We start from the raw sequence: 25,888 nt of genomic DNA on the forward strand, positions 1-25,888 counted from the left end.
CTTGGCTTCATACGACGAATCACGCAATTTTTCAATGACTACTACAGCCTTAAAGCACTTTATTGTGCTCTTGTACGCAGCATTGTCGAATAGGGAGTGCAAATCTGGGCTCCATACCAAGTTGTACAGGCAAACTGGATCGAAAGAGTACAACGATGCTTCCTTAGATACGCTCTTCGCCAGATACCATGGAACGACGCCTTGAACCTCCCGCACTACGAACAGCGCTGCTTGTTGCTGAATCTACCGACGTTGGCATTAAGGCTCATTCTCCTACAACGGCTCTTCCCCTTCGAAATTCTACAAAATAATGTGGACTGCCCAGAATTGTTGTCGTCACTTCCGTTTAACGCTCGTGTAAGATCAACTCGGACGCAGGAATTCTTTAGACTTACTACTAGACGAACCCGATATGGACAAAACTATCCTTTGGATACATGTTGTGCTCGTTTCAATGAATTACTTAGTAACTTTGATTTTAACATTTCTAAGGCTGTTTTCAAAAGTAGAATAAGATAGTATCTTTTTGTTATGAATGAATATCCCAAATATCTGCATAGATTTAATAAATAAAAAAAATAAATAAATCTTCAAGCGTTCCTGAGCGGGTTAGACCGTGGCGTACCATCCGGATGCCTTCCCTTCTGAAACCATACATCGTGTTCTGAAGTTAGAAGGAAAATAAAGTTTCATCCCTTGTCTGGCAGTCATTAAATAAAGATTAACTTCAAGAGTTAACAGTATGCTGTTTCAACATGCTCAGATTTACTTCTGCGGAATTTGTTGTATTACTTGCGCTTGTCTTCAAGCAGGCGGATGGTGTCACTGTCGAACCATTTTGGGTATTTAGAGCGAGACGGTTTTACTCTGATGGCTCTACAGTGATTACGTTATATTCCATAAACAGCTTCTTCGAGAGACAAAACAAACAAAGATCAATTTCTATAGTGCTCCTTCTTGTTACGCGGTTTTTAAGAGGCTGGGTAATAAGCCCGTAAGTCGTTAAACAGGAGACCAATCCGATGGTCATTCAGCCGAAGGAAGTTTGGCCGGATAATTTATCAGGCTGAATAGACCACTAGGCCGAATGAGTCATACGGCCGAAGGTTATTTAGCCTAAGACTGTTTTTTCAAAAGGATGTTATGCTGAATGATTGTAAGCCCGTGTAGACCGAATGGAAGATAAGCCGAATTGAGGACAAGCCGAATAGAAGGTGGGCTGACCAGATTTCAAATCAAATGGACGTTGGGCTGAATGAACGATTGACCGAATGGTCACTAGGCTTAATGGATGTAGGTCCATTGTCGTGATTTGTGGCTTGTTTTGCCACACGTCTCAGATCAGCATTAGCTGATCCGTTTCCCCGTTGTGGAGTTTTCGGGAAGCAAACGATTCCAATAGTTTAATACGTAGGTGTGTATTAAAATATTTCTAAAATAACAATGGTTAGAGAATATCTTTAAAGTAATATAAATGTCTTACGTTTACTGCTTCTTCCTATAAACTCATATGTGAGCGAACTCGAATCGTTGTGAATATCATAACCTTGATAATTTCCGATCGAATTTCTGTACCTGTCTTAGAACTGTTTGAAACCAACGGATTGTATCGTATCGCGCCTGCTGTGATAATAACTACTTAAAAGGGGTACATTTCAAATCACAAGTATTCACCTTAAGGCCTGCGAATGTTCCGAATAGTGATCGGTTGATGTTCTCGTGTTTCTAAGCGGTCAATTTGATGATCGAAAGTACTGTGAATTTCATGATATACAGCGTTAAAGTCTGACTGTGCAATTTAAGTTAAACTTACTGTTTGGAGAACTATTCATATGGCGGTGCTCACAAATCTTCACTGAAGTTCAATTAAATCTATTATAAATTCCCTAAATTTTTGAGAAGGTACTTCTAGATCACAATAGAATGACTTTGAGTTTTCTGATCTTCTTTGCGTTGCTAATTATTATTCATATACCTAACATTCCGTTTCAACTGACATTTGCTTAAGCCGATGTATTATAGTTGCGTCATCACTAAGTTTGCGCTGAGATGAGACGTGTCGACGTATATTCGTGACACCCGTCTTTTCCAGTTTGGCACTCATGCGGACTTTTGATGCGGACCCTTGATGCAGACCTTTGATGCGGACATTCAATGCGGACCCTTGATGCGGACCCTTGATGCGGACCTTTTGATGCGGACCCTTTGATGCGGACCCTTGATGCTGACCCTTGATGCTGACCCTTGATGCGGACCTTTGATGCGGACCTTTGATGCGAACCTTTGATACGGACCACCAAGCACAAGCACTACTTGTTGCTCATAAGAGCTTCGATTTCAGAAAAAATCCGTATTGCTGTACGGGTGCGAAACTTGGTGCACATATGCGGTGACGACGCGAAAACTGCAAGTATTTGTAAACCGCTGCCTGCGGAACATCATCCGCGCTTGGTGGCCTGGCAACTGGATCTCGAATGAGGAACTACATCGCCGGTGTCATCAAAGGGCGCTAGAAATCGAGATTCGGGAACGTAAGTGGAGATGGATTGGGCACACGCTGCGAAGAGATGAAAACGAGATTTGCAGAGAGGCGCTTGACTGGAATCCAGAAGGTCATCGAAGAAGAGGCAGGCCCAGAAACTCGTGGCGGCGAAGCCTAGCCGCTGAAATCCGAACTGTCGACGAGAATCTTGACTGCGACCAGGTGAAGTCGCTGGCTCCGGATCGTCAACAATGGAGGTCTTTTACCACGGCCCTATGCACCGGAGGATCGGCGCGAGATCATTAAGTAAGTTAAGTAAGTCCTAATAGATTTTTGACGAACTAATTTAATGTGGAATAGCGCAATAGTGCAATAAATAATCTGCCCAAATCTGCCGTTGGGCAGAACGAATGCTAGGTTTAACGACCATTTGGCTTACCAACCATTCAACTAACCGTTTTTTTACCTATAACGTCCATTCGGTATAACAACCATTCGGCCTTCCGACCATTTAACTTTCAGTTAAATAACTAATAGCACCGTAACGATATTCTTTCTAAAACCATTCGAGGTAACATTTTTACAGCCTTATGTCGATTCAGCCAACAAAACCATCCAACCTAATAACCATTCAGCCTGTCCTATATTTGGCCTCATGGCTATTCATCCTAGCGATCATTCGACCTATCGTCCTTTCGGCCTGATGACCATTCGCCCTATAAATTGTAAGATTTCCTTACCACTCCCACCGACGTTCATGGGACTCTCTTTGTTCGGCCTCAGGGCGGCACGCTTACACAAACCCAAAATCGCAGGGAATGCCACTACATCCACAGAAAAAAACCCCAAAAGTTGCACTTCTCAATAATTTATATATTTGCTATTTGCACACACCTCCCCTACTCCCACGTTCTTAAGATTAGGCCAAACCTGGAGGGCAATGCCCTGGTGTTGCTGCTAAGCTGAAGGCTGTTGGCTTCTTTGGGTTAGTAGTAGGTCAGCCGGGTTGGAAGCTTGTGGACCACGGGCTTGTAGGACGTCTGCTGCTTCAACGGGGAGGTTGTCGATCCGATGGGTTCGGGAATCGGAATCGACCAAACACCTTCGTCCGTCTTGTTTCCGCGGCCACGTAGCAGTTGCGGAATTCTTGCCGAAAACCAAGGGGTCATATGATGGAACAACGGATTCATAAGAGGGCATATTCTGGCGATACCCAAAATGGCGGTTCGGCGGCTTACCTGGTGTCTGGCTTTTCACACTAAGTGATACTCGGTTCTTAGCTAAGTATAGCGTTTTAGCTTTCCACACGTCTGTGGTTAATACAGAAGTGAGCCAGCACCAGGAAGCCGCCTTTGACCGGCCTTGCCCCGAGCGGTCAGGTCGTTGCTCTCTTCGCGCTCGTCTTTGCGTCGGGGCGTCGCTGTCGTTCGGCTTGGTTACCAACAGCTTCGGCTACTACGGTTGGCCCTCTGATTGTGGAGTGCTGAAGCTTGATGTGTGCGGAGGCTTGTGACTTGTGGCGCTGTCGGCGCATTGAAGGCTTTTTTGGGGAAAAACTTTGCACATAGTCACAATCACTGCGATAAAATGCTGAAACCTACTGCTACTGGCGACAAATCTCAGAAACCTCGACGGAAGTGTTATCTGACGCTTACAAAATTATCCGACTTTATGATCCATTTGGCATACTGCCCTATTCCGCCGAACATCTTTCGGCAAAATGTCCAAGCCCTGGTTTTCATCGCGTATTTATTTGGTGTACAGTTAAAATTTGTCCAACAAGACAAAATCGCTACAAGATGGTAGGTTTTATGACCAATTCAAGATGCACCCACAAATCAGACTTTACTCCAATAATGACCTTTCTTGGAGGTAGAATTATCGGCATAAGATTCTATGGCGGACCGGGATATGTTTTATTTGGTTTTTTAACAGACATAGGCAATATGGTTGCGCTTGGAGGAAAATGCCAGCGATGAGTAAACATGTTGGGGCCGGTCCGGCATAGAATCTTATGCCGATAATTCCATTTCCAAGGAAGGTCATTATTGGAGTAGTATCTGATCGATGAAGAATTACTTTAATGGGTTAAATTACTATGAACAAAAAAAAAAAAGGGTGAAGTCTGATTTGTGGGCGTAGGGCTGGGTTGGGCTTCTACTAGTCTTGTTTGCTTTAAAGGTTCCATGCTGTGAGCAAATTGTTTTTTTAAATTCAAGATTATTAGATTGGAAAAAATGAACGTGAAAAAAAAGGTATCGCAGTGCGTTATAAGAAGCAAGGATCTTTTGTTTGGAACATCCTCAAAGGCAAAATTAAAGTGGCACGCAACACAGAGCCACTTTGAAGAAAAGAGAGCGTTCCATTAACATCTCCCAATGTTTCTATTTTCTAATAATGTTTCCATTTTCGTTTCCCCCTCCCAAACAGGTAAAGGCTCCTGGTGGAACGAACTGATATGCACGGGGCTGTTCGCCGTCGGTCTCGGCATTTTTCTAATCATCTTAAACTGTGTGATAAGCAATCGAGAGGAGCAGGACCTCGAAAGCTACGTCCAGCGGCAGCTCACGCGATCACGATCCGGTAAGTATATCGATTTATGTCTGGTTTTCATTTGGGGTTCAAAGATGTTTAAAATTCCTTTTTGGGTCGCATCGTCGTCGTCGGGTGCTTTTGCAGAAAACGTGCGAAAACGTGGGAAAAAAAATTTCAAGCTCTGTCACCGGCTGACCCGTGATGTCGTTTATTTTCTTCCACGAAATATCGGAACGAACAACGAAAGCGTGTGAGCTTGGCTGAGCGTGTAATGTAATAACCATCTTAGGAACATAAATAACAAAAGCAATATTCGGGCGATGGTCATTTTTTTGGGTAGCGATGGAAAAAGGTCGACCTAATACACAAGATTCTGGCTGTTGCTAGAAAATATCTGAAGGAGCTTCAATTATAGACCAAATCATAACAAATTTGTACATCTTCTTGTTGGTGATTGATACTGCAAACGTGTTTCTTTGGTTTTTAGCTGCAATTTTTATCTCACTTTAAAAATAAAATTTTAAATATTTGTTCCTCTCTGAGACATTGATCAAACTAAAAACAAATTCATAAAATCAAGGATTCAATACCGGCTCATTAAAAGTTTGTGCCCTTCTGAAAAACCCGGTCCAAAATTCTGGAAAGAAACAACAACCTAAAGCTGATCAAACTGGAATGTGAGCTAAGCATCAAGTAACAGTTTTCGGGTTTCTCGTTGTTTTTTTTGCCAACTTTATTACTTTACCAACCGGAAAAACTTGTCCTAGGGCAAGGAAACAGACCGTGCTTTCCCGGAACACGACGTTACAAAAATCATTTGGGCAGTTTTCGGTTTGATTTTATCAAAGTTAAAACAAATTTCGAGGATATTTTTAATTATATTGAAGCGATATTTTCATTGACATTACTATAACCTTTAATGGAAGAAATACATGTGTAAAATCCATAAATTACCTTTATTAAGATGTTCAATCCTCTTACTTCAACCCAATACCTGAAACTTATCAGAACCACTATAATGGCGAGGCAACAAGTTTTAATCCTACGGTGATGCCCGATCCAATGCAAGAACAAGGCTGGCAAATGTTTAACCGGGGTAAATATTGACAGCAGCAGTAAATAAACACGAAACGGCTTCCACCAACCTGTGCGACACACAGTTTTTTAGTGTGGCAAGACAACATCGAACGACAAACTTTCCTTCGAAAGGAGAGTTTGCCAAAAATTGATCCAACCCTTTTTTCGGCTAAACTTAGCTAGGACCAGCACGGTTGATTAACAACCATTTCGAGGGGCTGCCAGAAAGTAAACAAATGGATTCTTATGACACACAAAATGCCACCGTCAGCCGTCAGCAACACACTGTTGCTGACTTTTCACCGGGCTGTTGGTTAGTCGAAGTTGGCTTAGCGAAATGCTAATGCCTTGAAAGTTTGGCACATTCCCAATGCGAGAAATGCGCCTGAATGTATACCACAAACAGTGTTACAGTCGAGTTGGTAGATTTTGGGTAACAAGTTTTTCAAAATACACTATTTCAATACAGTGAGCTTCAGGTGAAGTCAAAAACGAGTCAAGTTATCCGAATTGGGAGAAGTAAATTTTCAGAATATTGTGCCAAATCAACAAAAAGCTACGTAGCTCAACATTTGTTTAGGCTACAAGAAAATTGGCTCATGTGTATCTCACAAGGTACCTTTTAATAAAAAAAAAACGAACACACATATAGGATCTCTGTGAAAATTCATTTTTTCTTTGAAGAGATCTTAAACTTTTTGTCATGTTTGTCATGTTTGTCATTTTTTGTCATTTTTGCCAATTTAGTCATTTTTGTCAATTTTGTCATTTTTGTCATTTTTGTCATTTTTGTCATTTTTGTCATTTTTGTCATTTTTGTCATTTTTGTCATTTTTGTCATTTTTGTCATTTTTATCATTTTTGTCATTTTTGTCATTTTTGTCATTTTTGTCATTTTTGTCATTTTTGTCATTTTTGTCATTTTTGTCATTTTTGTCATTTTTGTCATTTTTGTCATTTTTGTCATTTTTGTCATTTTTGTCATTTTTGTCATTTTTGTCATTTTTGTCATTTTTGTCATTTTTGTCATTTTTGTCATTTTTGTCATTTTTGTCATTTTTGTTATTTTTGTCATTTTTGTTATTTTAGTTATTATTGTCATTTTTGTCACTTTTGTCATTTTTGTCATTTTTGTCATTTTTGTCATTTTTGTCATTTTTGTCATTTTTGTCATTTTTGTCATTTTTGTCATTTTTGTCATTTTTGTCATTTTTGTCATTTTTGTCATTTTTGTCATTTTTGTCATTTTTGTCATTTTTGTCATTTTTGTCATTTTTGTCATTTTTGTCATTTTTGTCATTTTTGTCATTTTTGTCATTTTTGTCATTTTTGTCATTTTTGTCATTTTTGTCATTTTTGTCATTTTTGTCATTTTTGTCATTTTTGTCATTTTTGTCATTTTTGTCATTTTTGTCATTTTTGTCATTTTTGTCATTTTTGTCATTTTAGTCATTTTTGTCATTTTTGTCATTTTTGTCATTTTTGTCATTTTTGTCATTTTTGTCATTTTTGTCATTTTGTCATTTTTGTCATTTTTGTCATTTTTGTCATTTTTGTCATTTTTGTCATTTTTGTCATTTTTGTCATTTTTGTCATTTTTGTCATTTTTGTCATTTTTGTCATTTTTGTCATTTTTGTCATTTTTGTCATTTTTGTCATTTTTGTCATTTTTGTCATTTTTGTCATTTTTGTCATTTTTGTCATTTTTGTCATTTTTGTCATTTTTGTCATTTTTGTCATTTTTGTCATTTTTGTCATTTTTGTCATTTTTGTCATTTTTGTCATTTTTGTCATTTTTGTCATTTTTGTCATTTTTGTCATTTTTGTCATTTTTGTCATTTTTGTCATTTTTGTCATTTTTGTCATTTTTGTCATTTTTGTCATTTTTGTCATTTTTGTCATTTTTGTCATTTTTGTCATTTTTGTCATTTTTGTCATTTTTGTCATTTTTGTCATTTTTGTCATTTTTGTCATTTTTGTCATTTTTGTCATTTTTGTCATTTTTGTCATTTTTGTCATTTTTGTCATTTTTGTCATTTTTGTCATTTTTGTCATTTTTGTCATTTTTGTCATTTTTGTCATTTTTGTCATTTTTGTCATTTTTGTCATTTTTGTCATTTTTGTCATTTTTGTCATTTTTGTCATTTTTGTCATTTTTGTCATTTTTGTCATTTTTGTCATTTTTGTCATTTTTGTCATTTTTGTCATTTTTGTCATTTTTGTCATTTTTGTCATTTTTGTCATTTTTGTCATTTTTGTCATTTTTGTCATTTTTGTCATTTTTGTCATTTTTGTCATTTTTGTCATTTTTGTCATTTTTGTCATTTTTGTCATTTTTGTCATTTTTGTCATTTTTGTCATTTTTGTCATTTTTGTCATTTTTGTCATTTTTGTCATTTTTGTCATTTTTGTCATTTTTGTCATTTTTGTCATTTTTGTCATTTTTGTCATTTTTGTCATTTTTGTCATTTTTGTCATTTTTGTCATTTTTGTCATTTTTGTCATTTTTGTCATTTTTGTCATTTTTGTCATTTTTGTCATTTTTGTCATTTTTGTCATTTTTGTCATTTTTGTCATTTTTGTCATTTTTGTCATTTTTGTCATTTTTGTCATTTTTGTCATTTTTGTCATTTTTGTCATTTTTGTCATTTTTGTCATTTTTGTCATTTTTGTCATTTTTGTCATTTTTGTCATTTTTGTCATTTTTGTCATTTTTGTCATTTTTGTCATTTTTGTCATTTTTGTCATTTTTGTCATTTTTGTCATTTTTGTCATTTTTGTCATTTTTGTCATTTTTGTCATTTTTGTCATTTTTGTCATTTTTGTCATTTTTGTGATTTTTCTCTAATTTGGATTGGATCTCAATTATTTCTTTTTTTTTCCGATTCTGTTACATCTTCTCTTTTTACAGCATTTTACTGCATTTTGTCTCATTTTGGTTTTTTCTTAAATTTGATTTGTTCTATGCCTTATTTAAAATGGTAAATCTTGCAAGTTTCTCAACAAAATTACTGAGGAAGCTTTGTTTTTGTTTGATAATTTTTTTAAAAATTTACTTGAGAACCTTTCGCGTCAATAATTTGGTGTTTTAATACCAATAATTTCATTTGATAATTAAAAAACCTAATGTTTTAATCATGAAAATGGTTAACTGGACGATTTCTATCCATTCTCAAGTTCGAGGTAACCAACCCATTAGCCGAGTAATAAATCATCCAACAACCCAAATCATTTGGGTGACATTTTCTTCATATCTTTTTAGGGCCCACTCCAAAGCTTCATCGTCCATTAATAAATGAATGATATCATCTGGCAAAAATCGATTTCAATTAAGCTTGTTCTAGTAGTATTTTCGTAATCCGAGGACATTTTCGTCTCAGTAAAGTGTCATATAAAGCTTAGTTCTTTTAGAAATGGGACAGTTACGAATGCGTGTATCTCAAAAACCTTTCGTTTGATTTAAATACTTTCTATGAAGGAAATGAAGGTAGTCTTATGATAATTCATGAAAAAATTTGAAAAAAATTATTTATTGTTTTTTGTAAGAATAAATTCTACTTTATTCTTGGTACCTCCCTTCGGCCAGCGCACACTTTTTTCAGTCATGATAATGATCAGTTTTTCAAACTAATACTTCGTCTAATCTGTATTTTTGGTGGCTACATCCCCCTCCTTCAATTTCTGATACTTTTCGGACCAATACTTCTCTTTTAAAAGGCCACTGAGGCCACTTTAGCGGATACGGCTGTTTCGAAATTAACAAATTTGATTTTTTTTTGAGCCACTTTTTGAGCGATTTTAATGAAATTTCTGCTGGCAAAATATGGCAATAACGAAGTAAAACCATGAGGAGATTTAACTTAAAGTATAATCGGTTAGTATAGATCGTAGGTTGCGAAGGGTACATAAAAGATTACTCTTTTTAGGCTTTCAAAAAGAGTGAAAATCATAGTTTTCGTTTTGAAAATTGATGTTTTTTTCCACAGGAGCAGAATTTTGGCAAATAATAATATTTTATACAAAATAACCAGCAAATACATACTTAAATATACTCGGGACCTTGCCACGAGCAGACGTGGTATAGGATTCAAACGCTGGAATTTGTTTAAAATAGTTTTTATTTAAAATATTTCATAAGTTTCGTCGTTCATCAGAAATCATCTGTCCCATAGCCTCGGAACCAGATATACAGCTTACGAGCTGTGGATCTAGCAAAAATATTTTGTTTGAGGTTAGGTTTGAATGACTCATTAAGAGGCAACACTTTCAGCTTATCGAAGAAATTTTTTTTGGAAATTTCAGCGATCTACCCTTAGTTTTCCGCTTATTGAAAATTAAAAATGCTGGTATGAGACTTAACTTCCCTGAAGACCCTTAGCCGAAGTTGCCGATCATATGCTTCACTCCAATGGTTGATTTGAACTTTGTGGACATTTTTGACAGTATTTCCATACTTTTCCACCACTCACATAGAGTAGTTCTTTGAATAATCAACGGTTTTGTCGGCTATCAATTTGATTATGATGGATTTTGAATGAAACTGTGCAAAATTATTTTTTCCTTTTTCTCTTGCATCGTAAATATCTCAAAAACGCGTAAATTTTAAATTTTGAAAAAAAATGGTTGGATAGTACTTTTTACAGGCAACAAAATGTTGTCAAAATTTTGAATGTCTGATTACTAGTAAACGAGTTATTAGCAAAAGAAAGTGTCCCATTTCTAAAAGAACTAAGCTTTATGTATGTTTGTGAGATACAATCCATTGAGAAAAGATTTTTCTACACGCTCTGGTGCTGCTTAAATATTTCTACGAGAAGCTGTTAGACGGCAGCTAACATGGAATTGGAATGGGACACCAATATAATAGCAGAGAGGTTGATTTCATCTTTCTGCTATTACCCTTGGGAGAAATACAATCTTCTTATAACAGGCACAGGGGGTCATTTGGAGGATTCAAGAGACAATCGCTGAAAGAGCGCGGAGGTTCATTGATTTTCTCTTTCCGTTAGCTATCTTTAATTTGTTGAAGATTATTATCTTTGCGTTTTGTTTCAGTTGGCGAAAAAACTGATCTTTTATTCCATTGATTTCCAAGTTTCGTTCTGAAGATTACAGCAATTAAAGAGAAAAAACAAGAGGATAATTGAAGTTCACAGAAGGTTAAAGAAGAAAGAAACGTTGATGGGGTGTTAACACCTTTAGTTTTTTTTGTCCTGGGGATTGATGATACAGAACTGAAAGCTTAAAAGATTACTCCTTGCAAAATGTTGGATCGTTCTCCTTCTTCTAGAATTATTTTTCCGATCAACTTTGCTTTTGGATATCAAAGAATTGACGTTTATTACTTGAGAAACTGGTTAATTTTCTCTCAATAAATTTTCATAAACTTCCTAAAACTTTAGGTTGTCATGAAAAATTGCAGCTATGTTATTATTATGGTCTGAAAAAAAATGGAAAATAACACCATGCTTGTTTCATCTCTCTCCCTTCCAGGCCACCGACTAGAGCGCGACGTCGAGACGGGCGGCTTGACGACGCGTCACCACCGCAAAGCCATGCAAATTCAGAAAGGCGCCGCCGAGAGGGGCCTGGACAACTTGTCCAACTCCAACATCCTGCTGACGCCCACGAGCAGCGAAGTGGTGACCCCGACAACGCCCTCCGGAGGTAAGCCGAGCCAGTTTAGCCTTCTAGCTTCCTATTTTTCTTCTTCTTCAATTATGCAATTCCGACACTCTTCGACCCCCTCTCACCATTCACTCGAGACCTCTGCCGATATCTCTCTCATTCTGTTTCTATTCGTGACTGTGTGTCGGTGTTTGTCTCCGGAAAAAATCCGCCTCATTCGTGGAAATCCACTGGCGAGGAAAATAATTCCATCCCGATGGAGGCATTGGAAAACTTCATCCTCATCTTTATGCAACAAACAAACATTCATTGCCATTTTTCACAAACACGTTACTTTTTGCTCGCATAATAACGATCTCTTTCCTCTGTTCGAGAAGTCATCATAACCTCACTTCTTCACACTGCACAACTGCTAGGAACTTCCGTCAAATCAGCATCTCATTTTCGCTTGTTATGATATTAAGTTTTTTTTTCCAATCTATTATCCTTTTTTCTTACCTTCTTCAAAAAAAAATACCGAAACCTTGAATCGTTCAATAAAAAATTGAGCTCCACTTCATTGGCAGTCTGAGTGACACTTCAAGGTGCTTCAAGCTTTAACTTATCCAATTTAAGTGAAGCCGCAGCGCAATGAAGTGGAAAGAAAGACTTTCACTATGTTGAGGGAGGGAAAATATTATTATAACATTACATCGATGGTATCAACCCTTCAATGAAGCTGCTTCAGGGATCAAGTGGTTATCCTTCTGCTACCTAGGGTTGATTGATCACTTTTTGGCTGATTTCTAATTCGAGAAAGTTCACCTTTACTTTTGTTGATTTAAGAAAATTTAGAAAATCTGTTATAACACACCTTCGATAGCAATATTTTTACTATAGGTAGGTAGGATTCAAAACCTGTGCTAATACCTTTAACAAAACACTTTCTGTTTTTTTTGTTGGATTTTTATCTCAAAGCGATGCTGCTACAAAGCGAATTGAAGACTGCTCTCACTTAAAAAATCAACCACCAGTTTGAGGGTTTCTTTACTGATTCCTTCATCAAAATAACACACGATAGATTTTCAATGCTTGATTGATTCGCTTTTTGTAACAATCGAAACATGTTCAGATGAATTCAGTTCAACAAAAAATTTATATAAACAACAGATTAACAAATGAAAATAAGAATCGGATTTATTAGAAACACAGATTCTAGAGACTTTTCAAAACGCACTGAATTAAACGAGGCTCTTTTGGAAAGCATTATCCTTCTTGAAGGACCATGGCCGTAGGTACCATGAGGGTCCAAAAAATGTCAAGCAATATGTTTTACTCTAAACTCAAAATTTTAAACTCATAATCAAATTTTGATGTACGATTAAAGTGAATCAAGAGTTACATCTCGACTCAAAACTAACGCCAAAACTTCAAAATTTTCAGAAATTTTCTCACTTGTTAATAGATATTCAAAGACTCTGCTCGAAACAAGCTATCATAAGTTATTCTCAAAAGAATTTGGTGTATGAATTTAATGGTACAGTCCTTAGTCTTGAATATCGAATTTTCAGTAAGGTTAGACTCACTAAGGTTGCCCGGATTTTGACCGAATGTTTTTACTTCATTTGCAAAATCAAAGAAAAATTTAAATTGCGTGATAACAATTATGTATTTCGCGTCCAAAACCATTTTTTCAACAAATTATATCCAAATAAACTGGCTGATGTGTTTCAATGAAAAAAAAAACAACTTTTCGAGTTTTTTTATTCTTGATTTTAATCGAAAAATTCGAAAGTTTGCTTAGATATTGCCCTGATTTGAGGTTGTAAACTTTTAAATCGAATGCCCAGATTTTGCAAGGTTTTTTAGATAAAATAGCCTGGATTTACCCTGCCTGAATAAGTGCGGAAAAATATCTAATGAGCTTAGTTTGAGTCATTTCCGAAGTCTGGATCCAATTATATTTTTTTTTGTTGCCTATGACCGGATTGTGGAATCTGTTTACAGTTTATTATTCTTGATTATCAGTTCATTCAGTTCCTAATTCGAATCTTGGTTTTGCATTTAAAACTAAAATTGGGCTCATTTTCCAAGTTCAAAACTCATCGTTCCGGAATATTAAAAGAAAAAAAAACAACAACAAGCAATTTTTAAGATTTGGATTTGAAATTTTGACTCTCAATTCTTATGCAGAATTGAAACCTTAAAAAGTTCCATAATGGAGATCCATAACTGAAATATCATTTTTTTTATCATTCGGAATTTTTATTCAGATTCAAAAGTTGATTTACGAATAAATTTCGGATTCCAAATTTTAATTCCAGTTCAAAATGCAGAATTCAGGTTCGGAATTGAAATTCAAAGTTGCCCAAAACAAAACACAAAACAGGTGAAAACCACTATATTATGAAATAACATCTTAACTCATTTTCAAAATTGCGCTCTTTGGAAAATCCTAATTTAAATTTAAATTTTTTTTTCACAGGATTTTAATAATGAAATAAATTATTAACGATAACTTATTGTTGGTAAACTGATTTCTACTTAATCCTTATCAGTGCTTAATCTGAGGGTTCAGAAAAAGTCAGCTGGAAAAATATTTTATTGATTTGTTGCTTCAAATTATTAATATTGTAGATACTTTTAAAAGAAAGATTTTAAAATCTTAATGTATTGAGTAGGCAAGAGTTAAAAATTTATCTGATTTGAACCCCAAACAAGTTTTTCTTTCAAGTAAAGCCTTCAAGATCCCTCATTTAATTTTCTAAAGCCTCAAAAATACTAACTTGAATCTTGGACTTATTTTCGCGAGTAATTATTTAAAATAAAAACTAATAATATAAAAGAACTTAAACCCGAATAATGAGATACTCTTAGCACCTCTTAGCATTACTTTTTTACAATTTTTTCTACTACTTTTCACTAGTTTTGCTTGAAAGATGCGTACATAAAATATAGGAAAAATTTTGTAACACACTCCCCCCATGAGGCAGTTCTTCCTACGGCCCTGCGAAGGACCATACATATTTTGGGAAATATGAAAAATTCAGAAAAATTATTAAATCACAAAAATTGCAAGAATAAAAAATAGAAAACTGATAAACATGTCAAAAATGGCAACAACAAAAAATGAAGATGAAAAAAATAATTTAAGATTACAAAATGACAAAAATAACATAATACACAAGACACATTTTCATCAAAATGATCAAACTTACAAAATGAAAAAAATGGATATGAAAAATTGATAAAAACCACAGAAAAATGTAAATGAAAAAAGACAGAAATAACAAAAATGACACATCTTACCGAATTCACAAAAAAAGATACAAATGACAAAAGGACTGAAATGAAAAATTATAAATTACAAAAAATGGCGAAAAGTATAACCATGACGAACTGGCAAAAAATCACAGATACGACAAAAATTAAAAAATAACCAAAAGTCAAATAAAAAAGATCAAAAATTACAATTATGGAAATAGAATTAATAATAACAAAAATGTCGAATATCTCGAAAATGACAAAACAAATGAAAAATGTCACGAACGACAAAAATGATGAAAATGACAAAAATAACAAAAAAATAATTAAAAGTAAAAAAAAATCCCAAACATGGTACCAAATTACGAAACCAACTAGAAAAAGTGGAGTAAAAATTGAGATTGATACAAAAAATCAAACAAAAAAGAAACAAAAAACAGCATATTTATTACATTGAGATACCATTAAGATATAAAATACAAAATTGAGACAAAAATGACATGAATGAGAACAAAAATAAGACAGCGATAATACAAAAATGATGCAAAATTGAATCATAAATCATACAAAATGAGCCAAAAATGGGAAAAAATGTGAGAAGAAATTGTCTAAAAATTAGATAACAATAAGAAAAAATGATACATATGAAATTGAGAGAAAAATGATAGGAGAGAGCTCAAAATGAGACATAATTAGACCAAATTGAGACATAAATGATAAAAATAAGAAAAACTGGGACAGAATTGAGGCATGAATAAATAAAAAAGAAACAAAAATGAGATAGCAAAAAGTACATCAATTTAACAAAAATCAGGAATAAAAACAAGACAAAAATAAGACACAAGTTAAACAAAATGGGAAAAAATTAGGCAAAATATGAATCAAAGCCACAGGTGAACAGATAATTGTATTCTTGTGTGTGAGTATCTCATGAATTCAAATCTGCCGTCAGTTTTGAACGAAACGATGTTAGTTTAACCAAATAAAAATTATCATATACCCGAGAAACTTCAGGAACACAGTTTCACAGAAGAAATATTTTTGGAAAAAATATGATATGATATGAAGGTCTCACAAAAATTCATGAAACATGAAGGAATAATAATTTCTATAAGATCTGAGACTTGAGACTCATGACGTGAGATATGAGACCAGAAACTTGGGACATCCGACCTGGATCTGAGGATTGACAACAAGTAAAACGGGAGATAGATCTCAGGCTTGAGGTTTTGTGTCTTATGTTTCAGATCCCAGATCGCATACCTCAAGTCTCAGGTCCAAGGTCTCATGCATCATGCCTTTAAGTCTGAAGCTTTAAGTCTCATGTCGCATGTATCAGATCTAATGTTCGAAGTCTCAAGTCACAGTGCTAATTTCACTTTCAACTGCAATAATTCCCAAGTATTTTTACTAAAAATATTTTGAATTTTCTTTTAGATAAAACAAACCATGCTATTTACGAAGAGTTCAAGTAGGCGTTGCCTTGTAAGGACGTAAATTTTTTCGATCCGTAAAATAAGTGTTTTACCAGAAGTAAAAAATAGTAGAAATACAATTGATCAAACATGAAATCCAACTGATTATAAATGTGAATGTAAATAATTTGATCTATTTGTGAAATGCGCGGTGAAATGGATATTCCATACACCGGAAAGACGTAAGAAGCGGATAAACGGCTGCAAAAGTTTCCGCTGCAATAGGTCCCCGTATCAGAACATCATCTGTACCTGCCAACTAAAAACGAACGGATCCGAATCAGTTAAAATGTATCCCCTCGATGACAACTTATTTGGTGAAATCAAACCTTTTTACAATTATGTATTTTACATTGTATTATTTTAACAAAAAAAACCTATATGAAGCGTTTGGCAGGGAACTCCACGCTTTATCCCTTCCGTAGTTCCGGTATCTTTTGCGGTATTTACCACATGGTTGGCCTGGCCATAGTAATTCCTGCAATGCATGTTTAAATGTCACAGAAATTACTTTGAAAAGAAAAATGAAGGACGAAAGTGTTCTTGCCAACATTGACGACAGATTGAAATGTCTGAGAAATAATCACATAAGATCTGTATTGTTTCAGATTCGCCAGCATTCGGCTTCAAATATGATGGGTTCTGGAGTCCCAGTTTAAAAACTGATCAAATGCTTTATACTGGCTTGTTTTGCATGTTCTTAGAATTCCACATTCCGATGTCTTAAAGTTTCCTCACTGGAAGACATTTTTTTTTTCATTTGGTCCAGTTTCCCACAATAAAATGGAACAACTCAGAAGAGCTGTAGTTGATGAATGTTTACTTGTATCACCATTACCATGTACCGTTTCAAAATAAGGGTTGAATTTTTTTCTTTTTTTTTGGGATTTTAAACCAATTGGTTTATTCATCCCCTTATAAGGGTTGAATCATTGCCAAATTGAAATAAATATCAGACTAGTTTGAAGTGGAATATGTCTGTTGAAGACACGCAAGTTTATGTTCCTATTCTATTTAAAAAAAAACATCCAACTACGTATCAAACTTCCTACTGCCCCCGAAACAAAAAGCAATATGTAGCAAATAAAATTCCACCAGCTCAAGCATCTTGTAACAACTTGTAAACATTTTGCGCTCCCAGTTATCAAACAAAACCACCGTTTTCCCGGCGTCCTGGTAATAAGCAGAAAATTTCCGAACCATCCCCGGTGGGATGGAACCCGCCATAAATCATCCTCTACACGTGGCTTCATTCGCATTTGCAATATCGCTCACCGATGAGGATGATGATGATGATGATGCTACACTGTTCTGTTGTCGCCAGGCCATAGAAAACCTCGTTATGCTTCTTTTAGGTAGGTTTTTGCATAGGAGCATCCATACGGAACTGCCGAATGAACCTGTGCGAAGCCATCCACAACACGGCTTCTGTAATGGGTTCGGATTCAGATCCAGTGCCAGATAGATTGACAGAGATTGAAACCAGGCGGCCCACGGAAAGAAGAGGAATCTGGGCAGAACCTAATTCGATTAAATGCCGATGGGGTTGAACCAGAGCGAGACGCACTTGTAATTCCATTCAGTGCCTACAACGAAAAGGGGTCTGTTTACACAAGCTCCCGGGTTGTGTTCAATCCATCAGACAGAGACTTCACCACTTCATCTGCGGGATGGATTTTGCTAACATATGGTAAAACAGCGAGTCTAAAGGAAAATCGATATATTGTTGTGTATCTTCTCCGGGGCGGTTTTGATTTGATTGGATCAAAATACAACCAATAACAGCTGTATACAGCCAGCTAAGGAGACAGATGAGCATGGTCATGATTAGGCCTAAGTAATTGAATTATAACCCTCAAGCAATGTGAACAGAACATAATAGATGAATCTAAAAATCATTCCACTGATGACCTTCGCTCTTCAATCACTAATCAAATCAATTTGATTTTTTAAAGACATTCTAAGTTACTTACATACTTCATGATCCCACGTCGATTTTCCGGCGCATAGGGCCCTTGTAAAAGACCTACACTGACGACGATCCGGAGCCAGCGTCTTCACTTAGTTCCAGTCGAGGTTCAAGTCAACAGTTCGAATTTCGACGGCTAGGCTGCCTCTCTTTCGATGTCCTTCTAGATTCTACTCGAGTGCCTCTCTGCAAATCTCGTTCTCATAGCTTTGCAGCGTGTGCTCAATCCATCTCCACTCACGTTCCCGAATCTCGATTTCTAGAATATTTTGATGACGCCGGCGATGTACTTCTACGTTTAAAATCCAAGTACCAGGCCACTAAGCGCGGATAATATTCCGCAGGCAGCGATTCACCAATACTTGCAGTTTTCGCGTCGTTACAGCATATATGCACCAAGTTTCGCACCCGTACAACAATACGGATTTAACGTTTGAGTTAAGGATTCGAATTTTCGTCCGTAGAGATATTTGACGTGAGCGCCAGATGTTTCGGAGACTCGCAAATTCAAATCGGGCTTTCCTGATTCGGGTTCCGATATCTTTCTTGGTGATACCAAGAATTGATGATGATATTATTGATAATGATATTATCAGCCAAGATACTGGAAGCACACCACATTTTCAGCTTGTTGCCCAGCTACCATGAAACTGGAGCGATTTTCTGTGTTGATCTCTCTTGGCCTTCCGAAATTGACTTTGATACCTACGGCCTTGGAGCTTTCGGTGAGGTCGATGGTCATATCCGGTTGACATCGGGCGAGCAAAACAATTTCGCCAGTCAGGTCAAGGTCGTTTAGTTGCTCCATTTTGAAGGATTCCACGGCAAACCTCGGGTCGATGCACAGTCGAACGATCCAGTCAGGATCTCATCCATTGATATCAAAAAGTATTGGTGACAAGATACATCCTTGTCTCACTCCAGCAGTTAGAGGGATTGGATCACACAAGACACCGTCGTGCAAGACCTTGCACGAAAATACCTCGTACTGTGCTTCGATGAGATGAACTAGCTCCTCTGGGAATCCTCTACGTCTCAGTGCGGCCCAGATGTCGAATGCTTTTTCGAAATCAACGAACACCAGCAGAAGAGAGTCCTGGAATTTGTTGATTTGTTCCAGTATTATTCGTAGCGTTCTGATGTGATCCACACATGATCGTCCGGATCGAAATCCAGCTTGTTGCCGTCGAAGTGTAGCATCAATCTTCTCCTGGATGCTGTTTAGGATCACTTTGCAGAGTACTCTGAGAGTTGTAGAGATCAACGTTATACCACGTCAATTAGCGCACTCTTTCAGATCGGTACCTTTACGAGGATACCCGGAGGCAGTCGTCCGGGAATGTTTGTAGTATCCCAAATGTCAGCGAAAAGATGGTGCATCATTTGTGCTGACAAGGCAGGGTCGGATTTTAACATTTCAGCAGGGATACAATCGATCCCAGATGCTTTGTTGGATTTCATGTTTTTGATTCCCGTTTCTATTTCAGCCAGCGAGGGCTCTTCCGAGTTGACACCATTGATTCGACTTACTGTTGGTGCTTCGAGCTGCGGGTTCTGTTGACCATCGTTATTCGTGACTCGGAAGAGTTGTTCGAAGTGCTCAGTCCATCATTTGAGCTGACCTGTTCGATCGGTTAATAAGTGACCTGCTTGGTCTTTTAGCGGCATTCTAGCATTAGTTCTTGCACCACTAAGGCGGCGAGAAATGTCATAAAGTAATCGAACTGCCTTTTTCAACTCCGCATATCATGAGCGGACGGCTGCTTTGGCTGACCCGTTACATGCTTGCTTAATTCCGAATTTCGCCTTTGTTGGGTCATCGTCTATCCTCCAGTTTTCATCCGACATCCATTCACTTATTTTTCCACAAACTTTACCGAGAGTACCATGGCTCGTCGTGATAAAGGCATCCTTGATTCCACACCATTGTTCTTCCACTGTTCCGTCTGTCGGCAACTCCGAGGCTCGGGATTCAAGCTGTTCAACGTATGCCCTTTTCACCTCTGGGTTATCCAACCGGTGGACGTCGTATCGACACCCGACTCACTTCTCTCGCTGTTGGACACGCGCAAGTCGTATCTCGCCAAGGACGAGATGAAGGTCGGATGCAATGTCTGCGCTTCGTTTGTTGCTGACATCAAGAAAGCTCCTTCTCCATTTTCGGCTGACGCAGATGTGGTCAATTTGATTTTCTGCTCGGCCATCTCGGGATGCCCAAGTGACCTTGTGTGCTGGTCGATGGGGAAAGAGCGATCCACCGATCACCAAGTTGTTGAGCCCAAAAAATTCTACAAACAGCTCTCCGTTTTCGCTCATATGTTCTAGACCATGGCACCCTATGATGCGCTCAAAGTTCTGATTATCGGAGCCAATCTTTGCGTTGAAGTCGCCCAAATGGATTTGAATGTCACCCTTCGGAATTTTCTCAACTACGCAGTTCAGTTGACTGTCATACTGCTCTTTTTCCTGCAAATTCTAGCGTAACATTTTAAAAGAGCGAAACTGCCAAATGTAAACAAATCGAGTTAACGGTCATTCCGGATGCACGCGGTTGCACTTTACCTATTAAACGCGATTTCATCTTAAAATTACTTGAAACTTTCAAAAAATTGATAAAATTCAATTGGGCGAAACTTCCAGTTGTTCCATTTTCGTTGGAACGTGAAGTTACGCCTATTCAAAGACGAGTGAATTCTTCTATTCGTGTAGGGCCAATAGGCGTAACGGAGTTGATCGTGTGTGACAAAACGACCTAATTAGTTTTTGCGTGTAGGACCACTGGGCGAAATTTCAAAACCAAAACAAAAACGGCCGATCAATTGGGCGAAACTTGCAGGCCTAACTGAAATCGAAAATAATGAAAGGCGAAAATTCGAAAATCTCTGAAATTAAGTGAAAAAAGTTAAAGTTCTTGATAACCATCGAACAATAAGTGAATATAATGCACATTTTTGTATTTTGTTAAATAAAAAGTGGTCGATTTTTTAAATAGGATTTGAATAGGTGTTCCGAATTTTCAAACGCGTTTTTCTCGTTTCGAGCTAACTGCTAGTTTCGCCCTTATGAAATGTATACAGGTTGGCACAAGACTGGACCATTGTAAGGCAAGGTTTCTAACCCGTGTTCTAAATCTGGCTACGATTATTCCTTCGCTTATTGGTTCTAATCTTATGAAAGCCGCATGGGGCTAGACAGGAAACCAACTCCTCGTTCTCGAATAGTGTATTCTCCTCGTATGCCAGAGTAAAGCAGGAATTGCCCAGATTATTTTTTTTTTCTAGCGAGTTGATCCAGCTTGCCTTGTTGGGCAAGGGGCGAAACGTTCCAAGTTCCTATTCGTGTGCGTGTTTTCATGCGTCGCCAAAGTTCCCGGTCGTTCATTTCTTTCAAATTCCGTAACAATCTAATAAGTCGAAATCAGTAGGTTGTTGGCCTAAGGCCCTTATTCCGCGATGAGGCTACCAACTTGGACTTAGCCGGCGGAAGCCGCATTTCATAAATTCACCGCTCGCTGTTGGTATTTTGCTCATGAGGAGGCACGAGTTATACCATAAACAACGTCGCCCATTATTAAGGCCATCTTAACCAGTTAATGGCTGTTAAACTTTGTAAATTTGTTTGAAAACATGTGTTTTAAAAAACTTTGATTTTTACGCGTGCCAAATTCTGGTCATTGAACTTATCTCAAAAAACACTTGACATATTGCCACAAAATTCTGCACATGTGAACATTGCTTTACTAGATAATATCACTGATAATTTCATCCTTTGCCGTTCAGGGATTCAAAAGTTATTAAAAATAGCAAATTACCGTGAAAGCACTAATGGCCGCACACTTTTAACTTTAATCTTTATTTTCTCCAAAATTCAACAACGAAAATTTCTATGTTTCGCATTTTCTGATACCTACGCTAAGTATCTTTTACTTGCCATACTATAAATAAATTTAATCTGCTTTTTGAAGTCAGGAAAAAATAAAAACAAACATCGTTTTTGACGGATGCCGTTTTGGCTGTTGTCCTTAGCAAGTGAGCTAAGCGGGTCCCTTTTTGTAATTCAGTTTTTTTAGTTGAATTCGAGCACCTTTGCAAAAAATTTTCGAACTTAAGTTATTTGTGGCTGTGTAATGAATCGATTGTGAAAAAAAGTGAACTGTTTGAAGGTTCTGTAGCGGAAAAAATGACAATTTTGTTGTGCACGGCCATTGGAACACTTGATTTTTGAATGTTTCTATCGCCGCGCGCGTAAAGTCTTCTAGTAATTATCAGCAGTTAAACGTAGAGAAGTTTTTCGGAAGTTCACAAAGGTTGCATAAGATTCACTGGCAAGCTTTCCAATCAATGTTTTCCATCATTTAACCGGCTGAAAAAACAATTTTTGAAACAATATCAGAAGAAACGATCATCTAGTGAAAATTGCTACAAAGTGTTGGAAATTTGAGGTTAGATTGCGATTCGGATCTGTTTAGTTTTAGTTGGTCCGTTTCCTCGTGAATTTTCAGACAGCTCGCCGAATTTGTGATGAATTATCGAAATCGCGACCGAAAACGTTGTTCCAATATATCTTCCAGCAAAATAATGCTAAGTAAAAGTGGCGTCTTATACTAATTTTGCACCTGACTATTTTCACTAAACAATGGATACAAATCGGTGTTTGATGTGTGAATCTTGGAAATCCTTACCTGAGAATATTCGCAATGAGCCTGAGAGCCATGTAAACAACATTTTAAATTGTTCGGATATCTTATTCACTGTTTAAACCAAATTGCGCGACTATTGGTACACTTGTGAGCGGCGATTGGTACACCAAAACTTTTTACAAATTCGCGTTTTTCGTGACGTTACTATGAAAAATCTCTCGCTTTCAAATTTTTCCCTTAAAGGACGTTAGTTTTACTACGTGTCAGTGCCTTTCTTTTCAGAATCGCACAAAAACGACGGCACAGAGAACATTCATCATAGCTAAAATCCGCGGCCATTGGTGCCTTCACGGTATGCACTTTTTAGGTTCCAAACCTAAGACTCATTTTGACACTTTTTTAAAAATGGCGTTTTGAAAATTCCAGTTAGAAGGGAACTGAAATCGCATGATTAAATTAGAACAATGTTTTTGGGTCGTAAATAATTACGATCCAAGGCCACTAACAGGTTAAGGTGAACATATAAGACTATGAAAAATAAGGTTATCTGTAAAATGCAGGAAAACTAGTACTCTGATAAGTTGAAGGTTTTTTTTTTGTTGTAATTAAGAGAATTGGTTCTAGGCTGTCCAACTGTTATTTTTGAAACTCTTTGAGACATCTTCCTCCTATAGTAGACCTATGTGGTTTATCTATAGGTGCGGACAAGACTATCGTTGCACGAGTGTGAGAATCGGTTTTTTCAATGTTTTGATTGCTACGTCACAAACGTTCAAGTGCGTCTCGACGTTGGAGTCGCCTTGAGACGACAGTTTTCATACGTACATCATACCACCAAGCTCGAGCATCGATTGAAAGTTATAATCAGAATGTGCTCAAAGTCGAATCACATGTTTGGTATCCTTTCTTGCGATTAGATAATTTTCAAATGATTTAATAAATCTAACACATCTTGTACTGTTTGTACATTTTCAGTCATTCAACTACGAAATTCGTTCGAAATTCCGAGACACTGGCACTATACTCTAAATCAAACTATTAGATCTTACAAATTAACCTGAATACAGTATGTGAAATCTTGATTTGAGTTTCAAATCTGATATGGAATACCTGAAATGTGCAATTTTAAACCTGAGCTCTTAATCAAAATGTGATCATAATTTTTACATACTACATTGGCATCTGACTTTTTTTAAATAAACTCTATTCACAATAATATTAAAATCTGATTTTTTGTTACAGAAGCTTTTCGTAAAAATGATAAAAAAAAGCTTTTGTTTTCAGTTACTGAAAAAATACTAATGATTCCGAACGGTATTTCTCAAATTCCTCAGCATATTCTTCTCTGCCAGCTTTTTCTATAGGGACTTTTTACCCATCGTTGTTGTTGGTTCAGATTTCATGAAAGGTTTTCCTGGACAACATTTCGAGAGCAAACGAATTATTTTGCAGCTGTACCCGTCAAACTACATCGAGAACCCGAAAGTGAATTTGAAATCTTAACCGCATCGAGAATAATTTTGCATTCACAACACGACGGCATCTCGAAAATTTAGTAACATTCTATCATGGTAACGTCAATAACAAACATTCTGGGACGTTGCCACGGATTCATTAATGCGTTGAATTTTCGCCACCACGACGGCGTCGTGTTACGTCACAATCGTTCATAAACAACTGTGTGGATACAAAGAACTAACACTAAAGTTTTTAGTTGACCCCACCTATAGATAAACCACATAGATAGTAGACAGGTGTTCAACTTAGTTGAACAAAATAACACAATTACTTTGAAAATTTCAGGCTATTCCACTTCAGGTCGTTTGATGTTTTTTTTAGTTTATGTTTTTTCACAATTTTATTTTCCCATTACGATGAATTACAAGTACAAATAGCAATGAAAGATTAAAAATCCATTTAGGTTTATATTTATTTAATATCACATTTCTGGTCTACATGAAAGATAAAGTTTAACGGGAGCATCATAAATGTTATGCACTAAATTCAATATTTTTTCTATCGATGCAATCTGATTTTAAGTTCCAGAGAATTCAATTCAAATAAGAGAGATCTTTTTGCAATTTATTTAAAATATTTTTTGCAAAATTTTTAAGTAACGTTCACATGAGTAAATTTTGAAATTTTGTGTTTCTATGAATATTTTGTTCTGAAAATTCAACACCATTTTGGTTTCTTCTGTGGAACCGAGCTTATTGCTCATGGTTTTTGTGCACATTTATAATTTCATTAAAGGAAATTCTCAGCTGAAAAACTTTGTCGAAAATTGTGACTTTGTATCTTTTTAGGCATAAAAATACTATCTGTTGAGTAGGGATATGTCTTTTGACATTGAAAAACAATCAATTCAACTGACATCACTGCTGATGATAAGCAAAGTATTGCTTGAAAAGTAGTCACATAGTGACTCGCTAGTCGCTAGGCATCAACATTGATGTCAGTTGAGTTGATTGTGTTTCAATGCTAAAATTCATACCCCTAATCAGCAGATAATAACTTTTTGCCTAATAAGATACGAAGTTACAGTCTTCGATAAAATTGCTCTGCTGTAAATTTACTTTAAAGAATTTATAAATTGGCACAAAAACCATTAGCAGGCTAGGTTCCACAGAAAAAATCAAAATTATGTTGATTTTTTAGAACAAAATATTCAATTTTCCCATTGAAACATAAAAGTTCGAATTTACTCATGTGAGCGAAATTTTTGCAAAAAATCATGGATGGATTTCGAACCAATATGAAGCTTTAAAAACCCTGGGTTTTGCGAAATTAGTCTTATTACTGGCGTAAGCAGGCATGACATTTCGGTCCAAAATTTTGTC

The 25,888-nt window shown here is 36.5% G+C and overlaps 1 protein-coding gene across 3 annotated transcripts in view; it reads left to right on the plus strand.

The window, feature by feature from the left end:
• The window catches only part of LOC129745353 (uncharacterized), a 113,214-nt gene that overhangs the window by 59,224 nt on the left and 28,102 nt on the right, over positions 1 to 25,888 (plus strand). For all 3 annotated transcript variants that reach the window (XR_008737119.1, XR_008737120.1, XM_055738375.1), the window contains exons 4-5: positions 4,913 to 5,065; positions 11,588 to 11,761. Coding sequence is in view for 1 of the 3 variants with exons in the window: in XM_055738375.1 (XP_055594350.1) it covers positions 4,913 to 5,065; positions 11,588 to 11,761 (327 nt within the window). In the remaining 2 variants the exon portion in view is untranslated. The remainder of the gene's footprint in view (positions 1 to 4,912; positions 5,066 to 11,587; positions 11,762 to 25,888) is intronic.

This window comes from Uranotaenia lowii, chromosome 2 (assembly GCF_029784155.1).
Source record: "Uranotaenia lowii strain MFRU-FL chromosome 2, ASM2978415v1, whole genome shotgun sequence".
Taxonomy (NCBI): Eukaryota; Metazoa; Arthropoda; class Insecta; order Diptera; family Culicidae; genus Uranotaenia; species Uranotaenia lowii.